Consider the following 23,736-nt stretch of genomic DNA (forward strand, 5'->3'; position numbering starts at 1 on the left):
TCCAGTTTGTTTTTTTTTTAAAGATTTTATTTATTTATTCGACAGAGATAGAGACAGCCAGCGAGAGAGGGAACACAGGCAGGGGGAGTGGGAGAGGAAGAAGCAGGCTCATAGCAGAAGAGCCTGATGTGGGGCTCGATCCCAGATCGCCGGGATCACGCCCTGAGCTGAAGGCAGACGCTTAACCGCTATGCCACCCAGGCGCCCCTCATTAATCCAGTTTTTAATCATGCTTGTTCATTTCCTTGTCCTTTCTAATTCATTTATGAACTCTGCAATGTTGTTAATGGTCCATAATTTATTTAACTCGTTCTCCAACTTCTTTTTTCATCTCATTCTTTTGTCTCATCCCATCTTTGGACTCCTATTTTTACAAAGTTATTTTCTGTCATAAAGCATATATAGCATTATACCAGGTTAAAATGGTACAGAGGAGTAAGGGCACAGATAACATATATAAATATATATTATATAACATAATATAGACAGAGTATTTTATATACACAGACAACCATTAAATTCAGATAACACGATGTTTTGTCTAAATTATTAAGCACTTAGGCTTGGACATTAAAATCTTTTATACTATATTTTCATATATATATTTATTTCTAAAGGGAAATTGAGGAATGCAATACAATTTCTATTAATTTCCTTCCATTATATCAGTTTATATTAATTCAGTCCAGGTCAGATCAACTCAATTTAACTGAATACAACTGCTTGTTCTAATCCTGGTCCACGTTCATACTAGCATGAGAAAGTAAAACTCCAGCCCTGAATAATGCCTCTCTGTTGCCGGTGTTTGCTCAAAGCACCCTCCCACTACCGCACTTACTCTCTTGTCCAGGTTTTTCTCTCTCATCTTGTGGACCTTTGATCTTTGGCTTTGTGGCCCAGCTCCTATAACTTGCTCTAGATCCCTCTTTGTTTTGACAACTGATCTGAACCAGTTCCTGTACCCTACCAATTTTGGTCCATTTCACTAATCTCTTCTTATGATCCATTCAATTTTTATGACTCTGCAACTCAAAATAAGAGACACTTCAGCTAAAGACTAGTTCTAAAAAATTCCCTAGACTCTGAAACTACCTTGGCCTCCCTACCAGTGTATAATGCACTGTGTCCCTGTGAGACAAAAAAATGGTAGGAAAGACCACTTATACTATAGACTAAAAAGGCAATGATGCCTCAACCTTTTCATCACTGTACTTTGTCCCTCACTGTTTACACCCATAGCTTCCCTAACCGGGTAAAGCCAGAAAATCTAGCCCAACCTGGGACTCCTTTTATGTGTGCTGATGCAATTCCTAAACAGTGCATTGGGAGAGGCAGGCACGCAACCGAGGACCAGCATCAGTCCAAAGTGGCTCAAAATAAATTACTTTCCAAATACTTCAAAGAGATAAAGAAGGCAGACAGACTATATGGCTGGTAAAAATTTGGCGTCAAAGGCAGATGATGGATTTAAACCGCAGTTCACTGTATTTTTATGCTTTGAGTGACGGCGTAAGTGTCTTCCTGTTATTCTTGGCAAGGCAAAAAACTCAGATTTTGCCTGTGGTGTTTTTTCTTTACTCTATTATTTTTTTAACTGTGGTAATGCAGTATTTTCCAAAACTGAGAAAAAGCATTAAGTTATCTTCTCTATTGCTCTGGTCAAAGAATTGTTCTTTGATGTGTATTCTAAAACTTCTATGAACTAGGTTAACCTTAAATTATGGTAATTCTCTCTCTACTGTCTCTGGCATATGTCTCCCAATCTAGTGATTCTTATCATTAAGTATTTCTTTCTGATTCTGGCTTTCCTTCCTTAATTTCCAAAATTTCTATTCATACTTCTCGGAACTACATTTGTCTATATTATGCCGTAATTTTAACACAGGTTATGACCTTCATATTAAGAAGCACTTCCTTTAGTTAATGTACTGAGAGTGGGAAGAGTTATGTATAAGGGGGCAGGATGTTACAGAATCTGAGTGAGGACTTCTCAACCCCCAAGGTGTGATATCTCTTTAAGGTATTCATTGAATGGTACCTTGAAAGGAAAATAAACCATTAGAGATAGCTTGGTGGATGAGTGAATTAGGAGAATTCCAACTCTTTATTATGGTGGGGAGAACAGGACATTACCTAAGTAGGCTCAGCATTTATTGGATCTTTGGATTCTGAGGCTGTTCTATAAGGTCTTCCCACTCTTTCTGCTGAACCTTGAATGTTTTCTCCCCCTGTGTGAGCTCTCATAGTTGTTTAGCTCACAACGCCTCAGTAGTCATTCTTCTTCAGTAGTTGTACTTCCCCCATCCTTGCAAACTTTTGCCCTGAGCATGTGTAGCTTATTATTTGGCCAAAGTTTCAAAATAGATTTCTGAAGCTGACAAAAAAAGAGGTCCACCTCACCACTTCTTTTCACCAACTTACTGGAAATCCCATCCAACTGACTAAGACAAGAAAAATAAATAAATGACATACATATTGGAAAAGAAGACATAAAATAGTCCTTATTCAGAGGTGACATGGAAAATCCTAAGAAACCCTCAAATAATCTATTACTAATATATAAATTTAGCAAGGTCACTGGATATAAGGCCAATACACAAAAATTTAGTTTTCATTCTATAATACTAAAGGTGAAATTTAGAAAAAAATTTAAGAAAACATTTACAGTAGCATCCAACAAGCTTCTAACAATACTTAGAGTCAAATTTAGTGATATATGCAAGACCTATACATGCAAAACTATAAATACTGCTGAAATTAAAGAGCTAAATAAATGTTGAGATATACCATGTTCTAGATTAAAAGACTTGATATTGTTATGATATCGATCCTCTTGAAATTAACCTATGAATTCAAAGTGGTAGCAACCAAAATCACTAGGCCTTTTTTTTTTTTAAATGAAATTGGCAAACTCTTTATAAATCTATAGAAAAATGCAAAGGACCAAGAACAGTTAAAATAATCCTAAAAAAGAATAAACTTGAAGGACACACACTGCTGATTTCAAGACTTAATATAAAGCTACAGTAATCAAGAGAGTGTGATAGTTGCATAAAGATAGGCAAATAGGTTAATGAAACAAAATAAAGAGTTCAGAAATAAACACATGGGGTGCCTGGGTGGCTCAGTCAGTTGAGTGACCAACTCTTGATTTCAGCGCAGATCATGATCTCAGGGTCATGAGATCAAGCCCCCCATGTCCCCATGTCAGCGGGCTTTATGCTCAGCAAGGAGTCTGCTTCTCTCTCTCTCTCTCCTCCTGCTCCCTCCACTCCCTCCATACCCCCTCATGCTCTCTCTTTCTCTAAAAATAAATAAATACATATTTTCTAAAAAAGAAAGAAACCCATATTTTTAGTCAATTGATGTTTTTAAACTAAGAATCCAAAGCAATTCAATGGGGAAAGAAAGTCTTTTCAACACGTGGTGTTTGGACCAATTGGCTATCTATATGAAAATAAATGTGGTTTGACCCACAACTCACATGTTACATAAACAATTATTTTGAGATGGATCATAGACCTTTTAAATATAAAAGTCAAGGGGTCTGGGTGGCTCAGTCAGTTAAGCATCTGACTTTGGCTCAGGTCATGATATCAGGGTCCTGGGATCGAGTCCTGCATCAGGCTTCCTGCTCAGCAGGGAGTCTGCTTCTCCCTCTGCCTCTGCCCCTCCCCCTGCTCATGCTCTCTCTGTCTAATAAATAAATAAAAATCTTGAAAAAATTAAAAATATATATATATAAAAGTCAAGCACATATAGTTTCTAGGAAAAGACTAAAATATCTTTATGATGTTGGTGTAGGTAATAATTTCCTAGACATGACCTAGTAAATGCTAATCATAAAAAAAAGTTAAATCAAGTTCATCAAAATTAAACATTTTGAGGGCGCCTGAGTGGCGCAGTCCTTAAGCCTCTGCCTTTGGCTCAGGGCATGATCCTGGAGTTCCAGGATCGAGCCCCACATCAGGCTCCTCCACTGAGAGCCTGCTTCTTCCTCTCCCACTCCCCCTGCTTGTGTTCCCTCTCTCGCTGGCTGTCTCTCTCTGTCAAATAAATAAATAAAATCTTTTTTAAAAAATTAAACATTTTGAAAGATCCTGTTAAGACCATCACTGGGAGAAAATATATTTTATATATATTCTACTTTCAATATATTAATTTTTTTTAAGGATTTTATTTATTTGACAGAGAGAGACACAGCGAGAGAGGGAACACAAGCAGAGGGAGGAGAAGCAGGCTTCCCGCTGAGCAGGGATCCATACGCGGGACTCCATCCCAGGACCCTGGGATCATGACCTGAGCCTAAGGCAGATGCTTAATGACTGAGCCACCCAGGTGCCCCTCAATATATTAATTTTTAATATATTATTTTATTTTTAATATGATTATATTTAATATAATTATTAATTTATATATACATTTTTTAAAGGGCTAAATACTTGAGCAACATTTTACAAAGAAAATATACAAATGGCCAACTTGCATATGAAAAAGTATAAAGTATTCTGTATCAGTCATGGGGGCCAAAGCAAATTAAAATCACAATGAGATACCAATTGACACTCACTAGAATGTTTAAATTTAAAGACTGATAACACCAATTGTTGATGAAGATGTGGAATTATCAAACCTTTAATACACTACTAGTAGGAATATTATATGGTAAAACCACTTTGGAAACATTCTGACAGTCTTTCATAAAGTTAAACATATACTTATCTGTGATCCAGCTGTCCCACTTTTTGGTACTTACCCAACAGAAATGGAAACATATATTTTAAAAAGTGAATGTTCAAAGCAACTTTATTCATAATAGCTAAAAACTGAAAATGCTCCATTAACAGATGAATGAAGGAAATGTGATACAACCATATAGTGTAATTCTACACACATTATGGCTAAGCCTCAAAAACATTATGCTGAGTTAAAGAAGCCAGACACTAAAGAATCTATAGTATTTAATTCCATTTAGTAGTGTTTGATTTTTATTAAACTGTTCTATAATAGTCAAAACAAATCTATGGTTCTCAGGGTGGGAAAATGGGTGGTTAACAGGGATTAGCTGGGAAGAGGCAGGAAAGATATCTCTGGCCTGATTAAAATCTCTTGGAAAAAATATGGGCTACCTGGGTGTATGCATTTGAGCACTCTTCACCTCTAAAAATCTGAGATATAAATTATACTTTCATTTTTAAAAAGATTTATAATGAAAAAATTCATACTATAATTTTGTTCATTGATGCCATTTCTTCCCGAATGCCTACCCCTTATTTCTCCACTCCTGATGAGTACTTGAGTATAAAATTAAACTTCATTTACCGACAAAACTAGTGACTATATTTATTTAACTACAAGGCTATATTGAGTACCGGTGCCAGGCATTGTTATGTGTCCTGGAAATACAGCAATGAATTTTTTCCCAAGAATCAGCCTAGAGTCATCTCCAAAGAAGGCAATCTGACAGGGGCTGAAAACCAGGGGACGAGGAGAGAGAGGTGCATGTCAGCCAGAGGAACCCTTTAGGGAACTCATTAAGGGAACTCTTGGTAGTGACGAGTTTTGATTATTAAATTAAATTAGACAAAATAATGACTAAAAAGTTTCATGAATAAAAGATCACATTTGAGAGTGACCACAAAAGTCATGGAACTGCTGCTCTGGATATCACCCGAGAGGTGGGAAGCAGCAAACCCCAGAAAGACAATTTTATCTAGTAGTACTCTGTTATGCTGCTGTCAGCATTGATGGTGGGGACGGTTGACTTGCTTATTTTGCATTCTATCGAGATCACTCTTTCAACACACTAATTTTTTTCTCTTCATTCCTCACAGCAGTACTGTTCAATAAAACCCTCTGTAATAATGAAAATGTTCTAGAGCTGAGCTGTCCAATTTGGTAGCCCCTAGCCACATGTGGCTATGGAGCACTTGAAAAATGTGGCTAGAACAACCGAGGAACTGGATTTTTTATTTTATTTCGTTTTATTCATTTAAATTTAAATAGTCACATGTGGCTAATGGCTACCATATTAGGCAAGTTACCCTCAAAGGTACGCAGATACTGATTGATACAGCTCCAACCCCCAATAGACTCCAAAGGCGTTGAAGTTCTCTGTAAAAGGTTGCCTTGACTCTAGAAAGTGAATTAGTACACTTTCTTTTCTCTTCCATGCAAATATACTTGACTTTTTGGATAGTATACCTTTTAAACCTCTGGATCTCAGTCTCAGGGAAGCTCGTGGTTTTCTCTCCTCGTTCTCCTATTGTGAAGCCACTGGACCTCCTTACTGAGGAATGAAATGTTCTTATAACACTCATTTGTTTCTTCAGCAATTTCTGCGTGTGCCTGAAATACAGGGAAAGCCACTGGTGATCAAAACGGTTTTAGCTTCCACCTTCAGGGAATTTACTGCCTGCCTCTGAGGACTTTTGCCCTGAGAGCCTCCGGCAAAACCAGATCAAGCAATTCTACTCCGAATCTCAAGGAGAAACCTGTATTCTTCCCCTTCTACTTCTTTATTCCTACCCCTTTCTTTTTCTTGGTATCCATATACTAGGGCTAGTCTTCATGGATTTGATTTTTCTTCACAGTTATATAATCCAAAGCAATATTTCTGCAGGCTTTTCCTTGAACATTCAGTTCACAAAGCCGTTAACTTTGTATCGATTTGAAAGTAGGTCATCAGAATTTTAGATAATCAAGCCTCCTAGCATTAAAAATCGTTTGTTATACTGATTATTTCAGGGGGATTATTTACAAATTTTGTCAGCCCCTGTGTTCCCCCCTTGATCAATAAAGACAGCTTGACTCATGGGTCAGTTGATTTCCCTGAATGTACTATAATGCAGCAGATAAAAACAGGGCTCCCAGGATTAGAATGTTTGGTTTCAAAACCTGATTCTAGGGGTGCCTGGGTGGCTCAGTCGTTAAAGCGTCTGCCTTCAGCTCAGGGCGAGATCCCAGGGTCCTGGGATCCCTACTCCGCTGGGAGAGCCTGCTTCTTCCTCTCCCACTCCCCCTGCTTGTGTCCCCTCTCTCGCTGGCTGTCTCTCTCTCTCTGTGTCAAATAAATAAACAAAATCTTAAAAAAAAAAAACCCGATTCTACTGCTTATTGACTGTCTGACCATAAATAAGTTAGAGATGTGCTTCATATTTTCATCTGTATAACATAGAAATCAATCTCATAAAAGTAATGTGAAGATTGAGATAACGCCTGCAAAGCTTCAAGAAGAGTGCAGGGTGCATAGCATACCCTCCATCAGCAAGAAGTATCATTTTATCACATGCTTCTTTTCTTCCCTTTTTAGTCTACTAAATTAGAAGAAAAAAAAAACCTCACAGAGTGTTAGGAATAAGAGCGTTTATGGACGCTTTCAGAGAGTTCTGGACATTCATATTCAGCCCTGAGCTCAGGGACACTAAGATTTCTCACAGAAATCAGTGCTGTGTCAGTTGTCAAGTCAGCCAGCTCCGTTTGAAGTAGGGAAGGCAAAAAAGGTCTCTGAGATAAAGGCAAATAGTTTCCTAATACGATTTTTTGTTTCCACATGGCTGTGGAAAGCATTTCTTAGTTCCCTCGTGGATGGGTTATTTTGTTTGTTTGTTTTGCCTTGTTTTCTTTTTCTCAGTTCTTCACAAATCATCGATTTCTTTCTCCAAAGAAGAAGGAAATCCCCAAATGTGGAATGATCAAGGTCTCTGGGATTGACCGTGGGGTCAGCTTAGTCTTATTTCAAAAATCCCAGTATCTCATCCTCAATAATGAAAATGCTGATGCTACTGCCCCCACACTAATAGGTTCCAGCCAGATAAATGCTGAGTATGTTACGGAAATACATCACCTGAGCAAGTGTTTGGCAATTATACAATCGGCTTCCAGTGTCAATAAGAAAGTTTTCATATCGTTCCTCATTTCAGAACTTCGAAGTTGAGAACTTTAACTCGGAAGTCAATGAACTTCAGTGTAGGACCAGTGCTCTGTAAGTGCTTCTCAGCGCCCTGCACAGAATGCGAAAGGACACGTGCCAGTGTCTGTGGTTGCACCCCATCTCCTTCCACACTTCAGTACTTCCATCACTATTTCCATCAAGATCATGCGACATTTCACTACCCATTAGCCACTCTGGGGAAATATCATAATCATAAAGATAAGGAGAAACAGCATTCTCTAGAAGGTTTCAGCGAAGATATTGTAGTGTATCTGATGGGTCATTTTGTGATTTCCATGAATACCTAAAATGTTAGTGTTTCAGGAGTTAGAAGTGGAGATTCTAAAGAAACAAAGACGATGACAGACTCCTTGATTAGCCACTCCACCTGTGAGACTTCCCTGCTGTGTGCTCTCACAGCATTCATACAGCATATCACATTTGTGTCATTATTTAATTTTTCTCTTTCCCACTAGACTGGGAGCCCAGAGCGAATGGAGACTATTTTATTTGGTGCTGTGTAGCCAGTGACTGGCAGCCATAGTGAGGTCTCAATTCATATTGCTTGAACACATAAGTGAATAAATGAGTAATCCAGTCCAAATTGGAATAAAAAGTTAAGATAAAAATTTAATATGAAAACCAAGCTAACCATCTTTCATGTGTTATAATAGTTAATGAGTTGTCAAAAGACTGGCATACCAATGATAGCATTCTTTTTATTTTATTATTTGCCTTTTCCAAATTCCAACACGTGCGTCTTACTATAACTAATTTAAGCTGCCCGTTGCTTTAAAAACCAAGGGCGAGACACATTTGCCAACCACATAAAGATAGGCAGAAAGATGTGTGAATTCTACCTTGAACTAATAGTTCATAAAGGGGGATTATTTCTTGTATCAGAACGCCAGCTAACAAATGCAGAAGGAATGATGGAGTTAGAAGTCACCATTTTGCAGACCCTAATGGAATAGTGGATGTAATTAACGGTCCTCAGTGGACACCAAAATCATTAGGTAACCAGCTAAAGCGGAACATTTTCACAGGATGACCAGGCTGACAACACCAGAACTTACTGATCTTAATATCACAAAAGGAAAAATACCCAGGCATGTTGTAGCTACTGGTGTGATGCATAAAACATTCATCATACACCTGTGAAGTATTCTGACCAAAAATCAAATCTGCATCTTATCAAACCTCTAGATCAAATTTCCAGTTCACAGGGACTGCGAGGGACAGAGGAACATGTTAGTGATGCCACAGGATGCAATAAGCAAATCCCGACTACAGGAAATTCTACAGAATAAACAGAGCAGTTCCCTCCACAGGTATATGACAAGGGGGAGAAAAAGAGAGAGGAAAACCTATGGTTTGAAAGAGATTTAAAAGATGCATCCATTGAATACAAGTGTAAACACTTTTGGGTTCTGATTTGAACCCAAATCTGTAAAACAACAAATTTTAAAGTTATCAGGCAATCAGGAAAGTTTGAACACTGACTAAATATTTGACCATATTAAGGAATTACTTGTTAGTTAATTTAAGCATGAAATGGTATTGGTAGGAATCTTTTACAGATACCCATTCAAGTATTCATGAAGGAAGGATATGTTACATAGGATTGGTTTCAAAATAATCTCGTTGGGGAAGGTAGGGGATGTATAGATAAAACATGTCTGGTCATGTTTGATACTTATCGAAGTTGGGTGATACATATAGAGAGACTAATAATGTTCTTGTTACTTTCATAATAAACTGTAAAATGAGGGGGAAATAGGCAGAAAAGAATTTTGAAAACAATCCAGGATTGGGGTTGAGACTGCCGTTCTCTACTACTTATCAGCTGAGTGACCACAGTGAATACTAAAAAAAAAAAGAAAGAAAAAGAAAGAAAACAACAAAACCCCAACTTCTTGTTTCTCAGTTTCCTCCTCCATTCAATGGGGACAATAATGGTACTTGCCTAACAAAGTTGCCAAGATTTGATGAATTAATACCTATAGAGAGCTTAGAACTGTTAATTAGATACACAGTATGCTAATACATGTTAGCTATTTAAAGAGAAGTCACTCTAACCAGGAATTAACTTTGAAGTTCAGCTGGAAAACTTGCCAACTCTAATTATTTGGTAGCAGCTTCCTAAAGTCTTGTAATGAGTATGATTTTGAGACCAAATGTGAGCACAGCAAAAGCAAATTGGGTTTAGGTCTGCAAATGTGGGCAAAGTGGGTATGTATGGAGATATTTGCCAACTCTTTTCTATGGACCCCAAGAACCAAAGATAGAACAGTTTTCATAAAATTACAGAACTGTGTAACTGGCAGCTACTTTATCCGTTCTTTTATCGAGAAGAAAACTAGAGCCCAGAGAGGCCAAGTAATGTGTTAAAAATCATGCAGCTGGCATTTAAACAACCCATAGGACTGAGATCTTAAGATCCCAGTAAGACAAGTTATGTGTTTCTTATATTAGCATTGCTTCTGTAACGAAAGTCCATTCATCCATGAATCCAACTATGACTAGAGCCGCAACCTATTTTATTCTGGGATTTCCCTAAATATTGAGAAACAGATAAAAGAATCAGTGTGGTGGGGCTGAGGAGGGCTAAAGCAGACACCAGAGCATCATTCCCTGGTTAGTAAGAAACTGAATCATTCCCCACCACTCATCTCTTTGTTTTGCAGGGTCAAGTTTCCAAAGGATTTTGTAGGTCAAACCCTACACACTAGTGCCTATAACCATTTAGATCTCTGGTTTCCTCCGTGGCCAATGAGACCCCTCAGAATGGTCACTCCAAGAACTCAGTAATGACAGTGCTATGGATCATTTTTGAGGTCTGTTTGTAGGCATCTGAAAATATCATTCAATTGCCTTGAAATAAAGGAAGCATTTGTTTTATTTGAGAGTGTCCTAACTGTTCACAGGGAACATCCAAAGTAAGCATATTCTTTCCCAAAAAACAGTTTTCAAGAGGGGTGTATATTTCTTGCATTGCCAAGAACAAAGCTTTAATCTGTGAGGCACTTGAGAGCTAAGTGTATTTCAAAGACATTTAAAACTTATCGGTTAATAGGTCAGTTCTTCTTGGGAAGTTTCAGTGGCTGAATTGAAGAACTGTTCACAAGCAAATTAAAAATTGAAGTCATTATTCAAAATATTGTCTTTAAAATGTACTGTTAATCAAAATGGGCCTGTAGAAAGGTCAAACAACCCTTTTTATGTCCCCTCACCATGTAAATTACTGATGGGAAAGAAAACTATGAACCAGTTACTGCTCTTAGAGACCATTTGCACACAGGGAAACACTTCATAAACTAAGCAATATTTTCAACAAAGTAGTTCAGTGTCTTCAAAACATTTCTCTGTAGCAAATACGCTTGCAAAAGAACCACTGTTCTAGTAATTATTAAACTTACCTGTAGTCCCCTTGACACCATGTCTTTCCATGTGTCTTTTCACGTTTTTGTAGCTATTCTTTGTTACCATACTAAAATGTAATAAGCTGTGATTTCTTAAAGGTTACTAGCAATGTGGAATCTGAAACCATACCAACAAACTTTTCATACTCTATTACATTAAAATCCGCTTGTCTTCTTGTACTGTGAGGAGATCTTTCACTCATGCCTGATTTTGTAACATCATACATCGGTAATTGGAAACATATTGGTTTACTGAGTTATTCGGATCTTCCAAATGTTGTCACACAATCACATTTATTAATATCACCACCAATTTTGTCAGAAAAGCCTTTATGTATTGGGAAGCTGTCAAAGTCATGGTGGTAGACAAAATTTTCCAAGATTCTAATTTTCTTTTTAAACCTTTAATTTTATCATTGGCAACAGATACTTGTTTTCCCTGAAGTGACAAACTTACTTCATTTCTTCTTGAGAAAATGTCTGCCAAGTCCCCAAGTCTGAATAACATGTTAAAAAAGAAACAACATACCCCAAATGGAGTCACTTGTGCTTAGCCACCAAACCAAAACTTAATACCTAACTTAATTGCAGTTTTAGTGCCCCTCCCCCCTACCCCAGGAATATAAATTTAACTAGTCAGTCTGGAATTCCTTGATCGGCACTTGTTAAATAATCCATCTTACAGACCCTTTTGTCTCTCCCAAAAAGATGACCCAAAATAATCCTTTTTTTCATTTACAACTTCTTTGTCCCACCCCTCCTCTACCTTTAAAAACTTTTCCTTTTCTGTAGCTCTTTGGAGCTCCTTTCTGTTTGCTCGATGGGATGCTGCCCGACTCATGAATCCTTGAATAAAGCCAATTTGATCTTTAAATTTACTTAGTTGAATTTTGTAGTTTAACAATAGTGTGTCATTCCTTCTTTCAAGTAAAACAACAACAAAAAGTTTCAGGAACAAAGTGGAGACTTCAGCTCACAACTCATATAATCATCTGTGCTTTTCCCTAAAAACAAGAATTCATCTTAGTTCATTATCTAGCAGAAGCGCTTTTGTGTGCTTTGCATTTCGTTACAAAGAATATTAAAGGAACATGTACTAGCTTTGCCTGTTTTGTTTGTTTTTTACTGTGAGTGTGTGGTGGGGAATGCAGTGACTGCTGGGACGATAGGGGGGAGGTCACTGTATTGATTATGCTACAGGGCTAGCAGTTTTACCCACTAATGCTTTTGCACTCTACGTGCATTATTACGAAAGTAATTTTGACCTCGTAGACCCTCTGATAAGGTCTCAGAGGCCTACAAATCATCTGTTGATGACACTTGAAAACCGCTGCCCTATGGATATTAATTCTGACAGTCTGTAATCTGAAATAAAAATGCAATAAAGAAAGACTACAGGAAAGGCAAGAAGGAAAAGTTTAAAGAAAGAGCTTAATTCCTCCTTGGGTTGGGCAAAAGTAACCTTTCATGGAAGAAAGAGGAGAGTATCTTCTGGGCAGGCTACAAACCCGACCCTACAGTTCAGTGGTAAATGAAAAAATGAAAGGAATATAAATCTAATACTAAATAAGAAATTACATTAAATACAATAAAAGCATTTTGCATCTGCAATGTGAAAAATACATTTGGAATATCCCTATTATTATTTCCTTTCTACCATTGGAATAATCTTGATTTGACAATACTTACTGGACAAATTTAGGAAAGACCCTAAATTCTCATATCATATACAAGAATGATAATTCCTTTTTTTGTTTTTAGAGTTGCCCTTTATTCAAAGAAATGGAAAATCTGTGCTTCCAGATTTTGGATGGCAACTTTATTAGATAGCAGCTTCATTACTAACCTCATAACTGGGAGGATACTCACTTTGGATAGTAATGTTATTACTAACCTCATAACTGGGGGGAAATTTCCCCCAAAGTAATGTAATGGATAAAGCCAACTTAGGTCCAAATGCAACGAGTTTGATAACATAGGTGTGTGGGTCACCCGGAAAGTGCATTTTTGCACATTGATGCTTTAAATATTCATCAAGAAAACATGCTTTTGAAAAGAATTCTCAGATGAACCTCTGTCAGGCAGGGAATCACTTCCTATTCTTTCAAACTGTCTACTGGTTGTCTTTTTAAGCATAAAACTAAAGCCTTTTCCTTGTAGAACATGTAGAAAATGTTTTACATTTTTCTAGGAGAAAAAAAGGAGAGGGGAAGACAATAATAAATCATCCTTAATGCCACATTACCATTTTATAACTTAAGGGAATTTTTTTTTAGAGAAAAATACACATTCACTGTAAAAAGAATTCTGTGAAATTTACTAATAAAAGTTGACATAAGGAAATATGACCATTACAAAAATGGTAACCACTGTAAACTCTCCTCCCTCTTTCCTTCCTCTTGTTAAACCAGTTAAATAGTCTGAACTCAGTAGAAATAAAAGCATGAAACAGTTTTATACTCTTTCCTCATCATTGCCTTCCACGCGGCTAGTGGCAGCTTTCTTTCCTATCTCATGCGGATATATAGGAGATGACACAAAGCTTCGTCATTTTAATCTCACAACCGGCGTGGACTTCAGAGCCTCCTGCCCCGGGGTCCAGCCCCTGGGCCTGGAGTCTACTGGACAGTCACACCCCCTTCACCATTTTCCACTCCTTCCCAACTGCAGTCATTGCTAATGTTCTTTCGCTGTGTTTTTGTCCTTCTTGCTTACTCTTTCTCTCTATGAAAAGGTTAATAGTATCTAAGTATTTTTTTTATGTCTTTAAGAATTCTTTGAGCATAGGGGCGCCTGGGTGGCACAGTGGTTAAGCGTCTGCCTTCGGCTCAGGGCGTGATCCCGGCGTTCTGGGATCGAGCCCCACATCAGGCTCCTCTGCTATGAGCCTGCCTCTTCCTCTCCCACTCCCCCTGCTTGTGTTCCCTCTCTCACTGGCTGTCTCTATCTCTGTCGAATAAATAAATAAAATCTTTAAAAAAAAAAAAAGAATTCTTTGAGCATAATTTTAATGCCTACATATTAAACTGTCATATGATTATTCTATACCTTTCCATTAGTGTTGTATTCAATTTGTTTTTACAACCTGACTTCCACACCTCAGATTTTTTTTTTAAACATGCACATTTAATGTGGGTTGAAACCCCATAGAGCGCCCTTCTGTAAACTACCCCTTCCCCATAGAATTTCAGTGTGGCTGCAAAGGTTTTAGATGATTGTTGGGTAAAAAAGAATTTGGCTGGTATTTGTCCCTGGTCCCTGGGAGGGATCCTCCAAACATTTGGAATTTACTTAGTGATAGGAGTGTCTTTGTTATTCATGATGGACCCCTGGGAACTACTCTGAGTTTATGCTAACAACATGACTCATGGTGGGCTCCTAGATAGTTTCGGGCCATGCCTGGAAGACTATGTCACTAGAGGGTTGCAGGAAGGGAAGAGGGGCTGGAGATCTAGTTCAATCACACGGTCAATGATTCAATTAGCATGCTTATGTAATGAAACCCCAATAAATTCTGGACACAGAAGCTCAACTGAGCTTCCTTGTTGGTGATACACATCAATGTAGGGAGACACTTCTATAGTGTTCAATGCAACAGAGGCATCGAGAGTGATGTGCAGTGCAACTGTCACCGCTGGACCCCAAGACCGGGCCTTTATGGCCCACCTGCTTAGACTCACTAACCCTTGTCTTACATTGTCCCCTAAGCTCTTCTTTCTGGCTTTCTCCTTAACTCAGACAAATAAAACCTGAAACCAACCCCCAGGTGATGGCAACTGCCCTGATAAGATCACCCACAGGCACAGACCACCCAGACCGACTGAGACACAGACTCACGCCTATGCAGATGGACCATGGAGTGACCTTTCCCTCCTGATAATATTAAATCTCCACTCAGGAGGGGTCTCAGCCTCATTTACATAACATGCAATGTATGTATAAGCATGTTTCCTTAAGGCACATGTGTGACCTTATGCCTGCCTCTATCTAAAGATTCATCCTAACCCTAGACAAAAGGAAGCCATTCACCCTCTCTCATGGAGTCGCAGCTTTGGAAGCCATTCCCTGTGATCTCCTTATTTGCACAAATACATTTGCTTTGCAACAACTCAACCCGGTGTAGTTTCTGACCCACCAAGGAGTGAACTCATGTTGGTTTGCCTACACAACATCCCCAACCCATTAGATATATACCAATTATGAAGATCTTTGGCCAAGCTTAGCAAGAAAAATTTTGAGTAGAGGTAAAAGGTTGAGAAGCAGTTGAGAACCAAAGTATGGATAGTAATGAGTATGAGTTAGTTTTCCTAAAGACTCTTAGTTGCAGGAGAGGAGGTAGAATAAGTGGAGAAACAGAGAGTTAAGAAGGGGCTCTGAATGGAGAGTCGTGCATGCTTATATGCTGACTGGAAGGCAATAACTAAGAAAGAATACAAAAGAGAGAGGACGCTTGATGAATCAACGTCTCTAAAAAGGACGTTGGGATAGGGTCCAGGTAGTCGAATTGATTTTGGAAGGGAGGTAGAACAACTTCTCTGAGATAGTTGAGTGCCTTTCTCTATAAGTGTATATCAGATTGAGTTTATTTCACTGCCATTCAGTAGATTACTTAATCCAGTCCAGGAAAGCATAATTCAATTCCTGGCTATAAGGGCTGCTCTTGGTGAGTTACTGTGAAAGAAACCTTCGGCTGTCTCTATTTTGACCTCATCCTTTCTTCTTTCTTCTTTCCAGCTTGTCTCTTGGCTCAGGTGGCAGATCCTGAGGGCAAAGCATCCCCAGATGGAATGGGAACCAAAACTTCCCTTGAGCCAGCAAGACCCTGACCGTGATTGACTCCAAGACAATGACAGATTTGACTTTTCATTGCCTACCTGCACGTACCCACCCTTGCCCCACATTTTCCTTATATAAACCTGGAAGTATTTTCAGCACGTTGGAGAGTCGTTGAGCCACTAGTCCTCTGTCTTCCCATTACTGACCTCACTGAAATAAATTGCTTTCTCGTTTCACCACCACTCGTCTCTCTCCCTTTGGATTTTGTCAGCAGTAAGCAGCCAAACCTGGTCTGTTTGGGACCCCAGGAACCAAGTACTCTCACACTCTTGTGCCCCCACTACAATTTTAGTTGTTACTGACAGCCTGCTCAGTCAGAAGAGGTGGTGTGTGAACCTTCCTAGGCCTAGAGTTCATCATCATTTCCAGGATGGTTCTAGTTGTCTCTAACCACCAAACTAACTCCTAGTTGCTTAGGGCCACCAGGGCATTCTGGTTACCTTTGTTGAGTTCTATTGAGCATGGGGACCAACAAATCAAATTATCCGGCTGAGACCTATTTCCCCCATGAAGCTGCATTCTAATAATTTTCCTAGGGGATGTCACCTCCTCTTTGTGTGTGTGCTATCTGGGATAGGCAGGATTGGGAACTCACTCTCTTGGTAAATGGAATCATGTTTTAAAGGCCCACTGGAAGTAGTCTTGGAAAACACTATGATGAGTTAAGTGTAAATGAATCAGAAATATAAGGATTAGATTTCCCTGGAAATATAAATGGGCTGAAAAATGAAGGGAGGGAAAATTTTCCACCCAAGGTCCCTAAGAAAGCACTGGAATGTGTTGCCAAGAAGTGACAACCTGTTTTTCCAACACTCAAATGCCATTTGAATTCTCTGCCTTTCCCTTTCAGGCACCTGACAAAAAGCTCTTGGTTGTCTGTTGCTTTCCTCTACCCTGAAATATGACTTTATTAATTCAATTAACCAGGATCCAGTCCTTCTTCCCATTCCATAAACTAAAGGGACACCTAGCGTCTTACAAGAGCAGCTGATGAAGGAATGGAGGCAGGCAGCTCTCAGGAAGTACTGATGCTCCAATGAGCCTTTGCTCACTGGCTTCTCAAAGGGCCAGTAGGAGATCATGTTACTGCCCAAAGTTAACCAGAAGAAGCTTCCATCCCTGATAAAGCTTGCTTTTCTTGAGATAAGAGGGCACAAGATGTGCCCTTTGCCTGCTGGTTCACTTCTGCCATCTTCTTATTGAGAATGAGATCCTTCCTTTCCCAAATACTATCATAACGGAAAAAAGAACAGTTATTCTCTGGGCTTAAGTAACTAAGTGTATCTATTAGCTTTTGTGATGTAACAAATCACACCAATGTAGTAGCTTAAAAGAGCAAAGACTTATTATTTCTCAATATTGATTATTTGTCAATCCTATGGATTGCCTGGGTGGTTCTCCAGGTCTGAGCTGGCTTGGCTGATGATTGAGGGTCTAGGATGACCTCCCTTACATATCTGCATTATGGATAACTTCTATTGTCTAGTCTTACATTTTTATATGTTCCAAGTTATGTATACTAAGTACCCATTAATTTTTTATATGGAGAACTATTTTTGTCTTACATATTTTTTCTCTAATGTTTATGTAATTAGATTCACGACATGCATAGTTTTGTATTCTCATTTTATTTACTAAAAATTACATTTTTAGAGTTTTCCCATCTTCAAAAATTCTCCAAAACAAAATTTTAAGAGCTGCACAGTATTCTTTGATTTTAGGCATCCCTCACAATCAAGGTAACTATTTTTCTTCTGTTAATACTTATATTATTCCTATGTTTCACCATATAAATAATACAGTGATGAAGACCTTTGTAAAAGATTTGAATGAGTCTCTATGTCTTTGAGATCTTTTGCAGTGTGACTGTGGTGTCACAATCCACAATCCACCCTTCCAAGGGTCTGGATTTATCTCTTCTAACTTAGTGACGAGAAGGTCCAAACGTGTTCCCATGGCACTGGGTGACAACTTGTGAGAGCAGCCCCATCCTGTGCTCCCCTGCAGAGCTGCTGGGAACTCACATCTTAATAAACAATAAGGAAGGGAGGGAGAGCACTTCATAGTAATTTTCATCATTTTGATTATTGGTCAGTTTGAGCACTTAGAATTTCTCTCTTGGCCTTTTCTTTTTCAATAAATTGTATCTTCATGACCTTTGACATTTTTTATACTGGATCTTAGTCCTTTGAACACTGATCTGTCAAGACCCTTTAGATAAGACTATTGACCCATGTCTGTCATATTATGATATGTTTCCTCCCAGTTTGTTATTCACATTTTATGTTTTTGATATTTCAAATCTGTGGGTGCGAAACCTATCGATATTTTCCCCTTTGATTTTTTTCCATGATTTTTACACTCAGATCTTTTTCTATTCAGAGGTCAGAAATTTGCTCATATTTTCTGCTCTTATTTTATTTTATTTTTTTTTTTAGAAATTTGTCTCTTTAATCCAACTTTAATTTATTTTGCTGTCCTGTGTGGGTTAAGTTCTAACTTAATTCTCCCCTGAATAACCAGTTTTGCCTATACTCTTTGTGGTCTAATCCATACAGTCTCCAGAGGCTTGTGATGCATCCTATATCATAAAACGAATTTATCAGATCCAATTGTCTGCTCAGCATCTCTACTAAAACATCTGCCTAATTAATGTATAAACACCGATCTTTTCTTCTACACCATCCTTGCTCCCCTCCACCTCAGGCTTCCCTATTTTACAGAATAGCACATGCATCCTTCCACTTGCTCATGACTTTCTCTCACACCTCCACATCTAATCCACCAGGTAATACAGAAGCCCTACATTGAAAACTGTCAAAACCCAACCACTGTTCCTACCCACACTGCTTCCACTCTGATCCAGGACCATCGCCTCTTGCTTACATTATTACGACCACTTATGTGATTTTGCATTAGGCTAACTTCAGACTAGTCTCAAAACAGCATCAGAATGGTATGTGAAATCATGTCCTTCCTCTGCCCAAAGCTCCCAATGGTTTCCCTTCTCATGCATAGCAATGGTGAGGTCTCTCTGCTAGCCTAATGGCATCCCCCAATTAACTCTCCTGATGCTTGACCACTGTCTTACTTATGTCCTACCACTGTGGTCTCCTTAATGGTCTTTGAGAAGTCCAGGCATGATCTGGCCTTAGAGCATTTACATTTGCTGTTTCCTCTACCGGAATGTCCCTTGTCCAGGTAGATGCATGGCTCTTGCTGTCGCTCCCTGTTGGTCTTTGCCTAAACATCACTTTCTCACTAAAACATTTGTTATGCATATTATTTAACATGGCAAATTACACTCACTCCTCTTACGCCCCAAATCTCTGCCCCTCCTTTTACCTTGTTTTACCTTGTAACACTTATAACTATATGACATACTACGTTTTGTATTCATTCTTGTTTATTGTCTGTCTCCCCATACTAGAACGGGACTATGAGAGCAATAATGTTTCTTTTTTTCACTGATGAATCTTCAGTCTCGATGTTTTCATACTTATAATCCCATCAAAGTGTTCTTTGATGTTTTCATTCTATTAATGCTCAGGATAAATAACAACAACAACAACTCCAGGTGTTTAAGTAGATCATATTTTTGAGAGTTATTCTTTGTTTTTATTGAATATAGACGAGTGTCTATGTTTTCTATCTACTTTTGGAATTCGGTAGTATAAAAGGCCAGAAAAATTATTATACAGTGTTCAGTGTTCTGTGCCCTACATTTTACAAAGAGTTTTTTTAAAAAATAAACACTTTGTCCCAAGAATATCACAGATTTTTCACATTTAAAGATTTCCATGGCATCCTGAGTCATTTCACAATACTTCTCAAATTTTCCTACATAATAGGGTGTAATACATTGTCTGGTATAATTGTTAAGGACTTTCCTCTTTTTTCCCCATTTCCCAGTATAAGAATTTAATTCTAAATTCAATAATCTGTCCTAAGAATTACCATGTCTAAATGAAAGTGCTATATAACTAGCCCCCCCCCCACTTCCAAATTAAGGCATATTATTTGGGGAATTTTCTTCAGTGTGAAGGTGGGAAGGTTTTCTTTGTTCGCTTGCTTATTTTGTTTTGTTTTGATTTACAAAAACTTGCATGATTATCTGTTGTAGTCTTAAAGAAATTTTCTTATTAATTAAAAGAAAAGTCTAAAATAACCAAATGAAATAACAAATACTATGGAACTAACCTATAACGTACATTCTGTGGATGGTGCCAACGTGCTGTTTTCCAGTTGATTTTTCCATTAGGCATGGTTTTCCACTAGGCATTATTTTTAGCTTCATATATTTACCATTCCTATAATTAAATGCTAGGGAATAAAAGAATCAGAATAGTCCCTGCTCATCCTAACCACGTCCTTTCTATTTTGAAACATGACCTAAAAAAAAAAAAAAAAGGAAAATAAAGAGAAAAAAGAGGGGGAACATGGGGGGAGAAAACAAAGAAGTTTCTTTGGGACAGTTTATAAACATGGGAAGGGCAGGACATTTTAAAGTTCTCATTAATAAGAAACCAAGGTCTCTTCTCCTTCTCCTTCCCCTCCCTTCCCCCACTGCCTCCCTGCTCCTTCAAATGTCCATCATTCAACCTAAAAAGTGGCGGTTCTCTCATTCCTCAGCTGTACTCTTGAGACTCACCATGAAATAGTGTCGAAATGTATTTTACCATAAGATCTAGGAACAATTTTCTAACGAATCCATGTTACCATAAATGTGTAATATAAAATTACAACCATGAAAGTGTTACTTTGGAAAAATAAGCCATAAGTCTAGTATGATTGGTTGTTTAAAACATCTTCCAGTAATAATGCTTGTTATTTATTCATTTATTTTGTCAAACAGATAATCAATAGTGACACCAAATATTTAAGTGAGATTTATGAAAGAATAATTTTAAAACTAGGGAAATTTTCTCCACCTTCCATCTGCAAATTAGGAAAACACTTTCATTGTTCAACTGGTGAATTTATTCATTAGCAAAAGCTTTCCCTAAAATGAAATCTCACTTCGTTGTCTATTTCTCTCGGTTAGGATTTTGTTTGTGTGCATGTGACAAAAAATTAGAACAGAAGAATATATGTGCTTATGAATACAGTCCAGAGGTTCACTGCGTAAGGCTGCCAAGTCAGTTCCATGACCATCAAAGCCCTCAGTACAGGGCTTCCACCTCATTGTCCGGTTTGCCGTTATCCTACAGACAGTAGGAAAGAGGGAAAAAAGACAAACAAACAAAGCCTCTTAATTTACAGCTGGCTCCAAGAATTTGTACGTGGACCATGATAAAGGAGGCTGGGAAATGTAGTCCCTATTCCAAGCAGCCATGTGCTCAGTTCTATTATTATGGGAGAAAATGCCACAGGATTTAATACATTAAAGGAAAGAAAAGTATATAAATGAAATTTTTAAAGTATGTTAAAGAATATCAAGTCTATGAAAAACTAAGGGAGAATGGCCAACCAGAAGAAAATGCTTAGCTTGCATCTTGGGAAGTGCAATCAACTGTTTCTAGTAGGAGCCTCTGAATAGTTCCAAAGCACTCCTCTCCTGCTCTCTCCTTGTTTCCCCACTCTGCCCAACCCACTTTAGGGGGTCAAGGAGGAGTTCAAGGACAAAGAGAAGAAGCATACCTTACCCTCTTTTGGAGGTGGCCAGACCAACACCAGCCCTAGTTTGGGGGAGAAGAAAGCTGTGATTATGATTGAAATAAGTTATTACATGAAATTGGTCAGTTTTAACTACTAAGCTGTGATAGTAAAGTGATTATACAAGAGATCGGAAATGTCACAGTTGTACCTGGGGATTTTATCCAGGAGCAGAGAAAAAGCTTTTCTTCTGAATAAAGTTTAGAGGAACAATGAGAGATAAAAGCAAAGATCGTTTGTGATTATATCCCATGAGTATTGTTTGTACAAAGCAGTAGTTAAAATAACTACCTCATGAGATTTTTCAAGAAGATTATATAGAAAAGGAACATAAGAAAGTTGCAGAGAACAAGGCTTAGAGAGGCACTAAATAAATGTTGGTTTTCGTCCCTCGATTCCTACTATTCCTTCCACAAATATGCATCGAATTCATCCTGCTTACCAGTTATGGTTTTCAGAATAAGGACATAGGAGGAGAAAAAATCAAAGCAAACAGTAGAAGTGGATTTGAAAAAAAAAAAAATCTTTATCTCACGTCTCTTGTCTAAAGAGAATTCAATCACTTCTCCTTGCTTAAGGAGAATTCAATGTATCTGCCTCATATCACCTGGGGTCAGCTGTTGACATTTTAGACACAGTTCCCAGGGGGAACTCCAGCACTTGAAGCTTGGAATTTTAACCTCATTTTATTAACAGTCATCACGTAACATATTTGTTGAGTTGTGAGCCCACATAGTTATTTTTCTGTTAAAAGGTAACACCAACCCAAATGAGTCCACACACAGATATAAAAGAGAGGGTCTAAAACCATTTCTTTCCATTTTCTCACCTAAAAATATAATTTCAGTTTTCTGCATGAACATGGTGAATTTCGCTTGCCTTTTCTGCTTTCCTAGTTATAATCGCTAAGTGCCTCCAAATTTTATCTTTAGTGACACCTAGTGGTTCCATATTGTAATGAGAACACTTTGGCTTTGATCCTTTCTCTGGTTGAATTCACAGGCCAAGAGGAGCTAGACTTGGGGTTTGTTTTTCACCTTTAACCTCGTCAAAGTCATGTGAGAAAAATGTGTTTGTATCATGGAAATTTCAGATTCTTCACTTCCTACTTGTTAAACAGAATATTTGTGTTCCCACGTCATTGCTAGAATGTCAAAAATCTCTGGAAGAGAAGTACTATGTTCTTTCAAGTGGTTGTAATTGTAAAGCAGCTCCCTTTCCTGCCTTTGGAAGCTATGAAGGTGTTACAAATTAACACTATGGGGAAAAGAGAAGCAACGCCAAAAGTTACTTATCCCTGATTGGAGCAGAGACAGGCTATGGAGATTTTTAGAAAGAAAGAAATCCAATGATGCACATTTTTCTGTCTGGTTTGAACTTGTAATTATTTAAAAGCAAAATGAAAACCAGAATTTGGCATTCCAGATTTGAAAGCCATTTCAAAATCATTTTATAACAGACCCGATTGTGGTTCGACAGTTATTTATCTTACTCTTGTCTTTTGTTTTCTCTCAACCCATAGATTATAAAAAATTAGAGTTAAATGGATTCCCGGAGAACAGAAGAATTCAATCCATTATGACTTTTTTTGTTTCTTCCTAACTTTTACATTTAAAAAAAGCACAAAAATAATATAGCATACACTCATGTGTCCCCATTTTCTTTAATAAAATAAAGAAAATATTATGGGAAAAAGTTGGTCTTGTTTTTTTCCTTCATTCCAATCCTGTTCCCCATCACTATCATGCATATGGTATTTATTCTCCCAGCCAATGTTTTGTAGAAACAATTTGCTCTTTATACGCACCCATCAAAAATATTATTCTCTGTGTGTTTTAATTATATAAATATTATTGTACTGTAGGTATCATTCTTCACTTTGTTTTTTAT

The 23,736-nt window shown here is 37.9% G+C and overlaps 1 protein-coding gene across 1 annotated transcript in view; it reads left to right on the forward strand.

Moving 5' to 3' along the window:
• MROH9 (maestro heat like repeat family member 9) overlaps window positions 1-23,736 on the forward strand; it is a 152,153-nt gene that overhangs the window by 43,928 nt on the left and 84,489 nt on the right. The window contains exons 4-5 of the mRNA XM_040634497.1: window positions 7,634-7,824; window positions 7,923-8,196. Coding sequence (XP_040490431.1) covers window positions 7,634-7,824; window positions 7,923-8,196 — 465 coding nt within the window. The remainder of the gene's footprint in view (window positions 1-7,633; window positions 7,825-7,922; window positions 8,197-23,736) is intronic.

This window comes from Ursus maritimus, unplaced genomic scaffold (assembly GCF_017311325.1).
Source record: "Ursus maritimus isolate PB19 unplaced genomic scaffold, ASM1731132v1 scaffold_2, whole genome shotgun sequence".
NCBI lineage: Eukaryota > Metazoa > Chordata > Mammalia > Carnivora > Ursidae > Ursus > Ursus maritimus.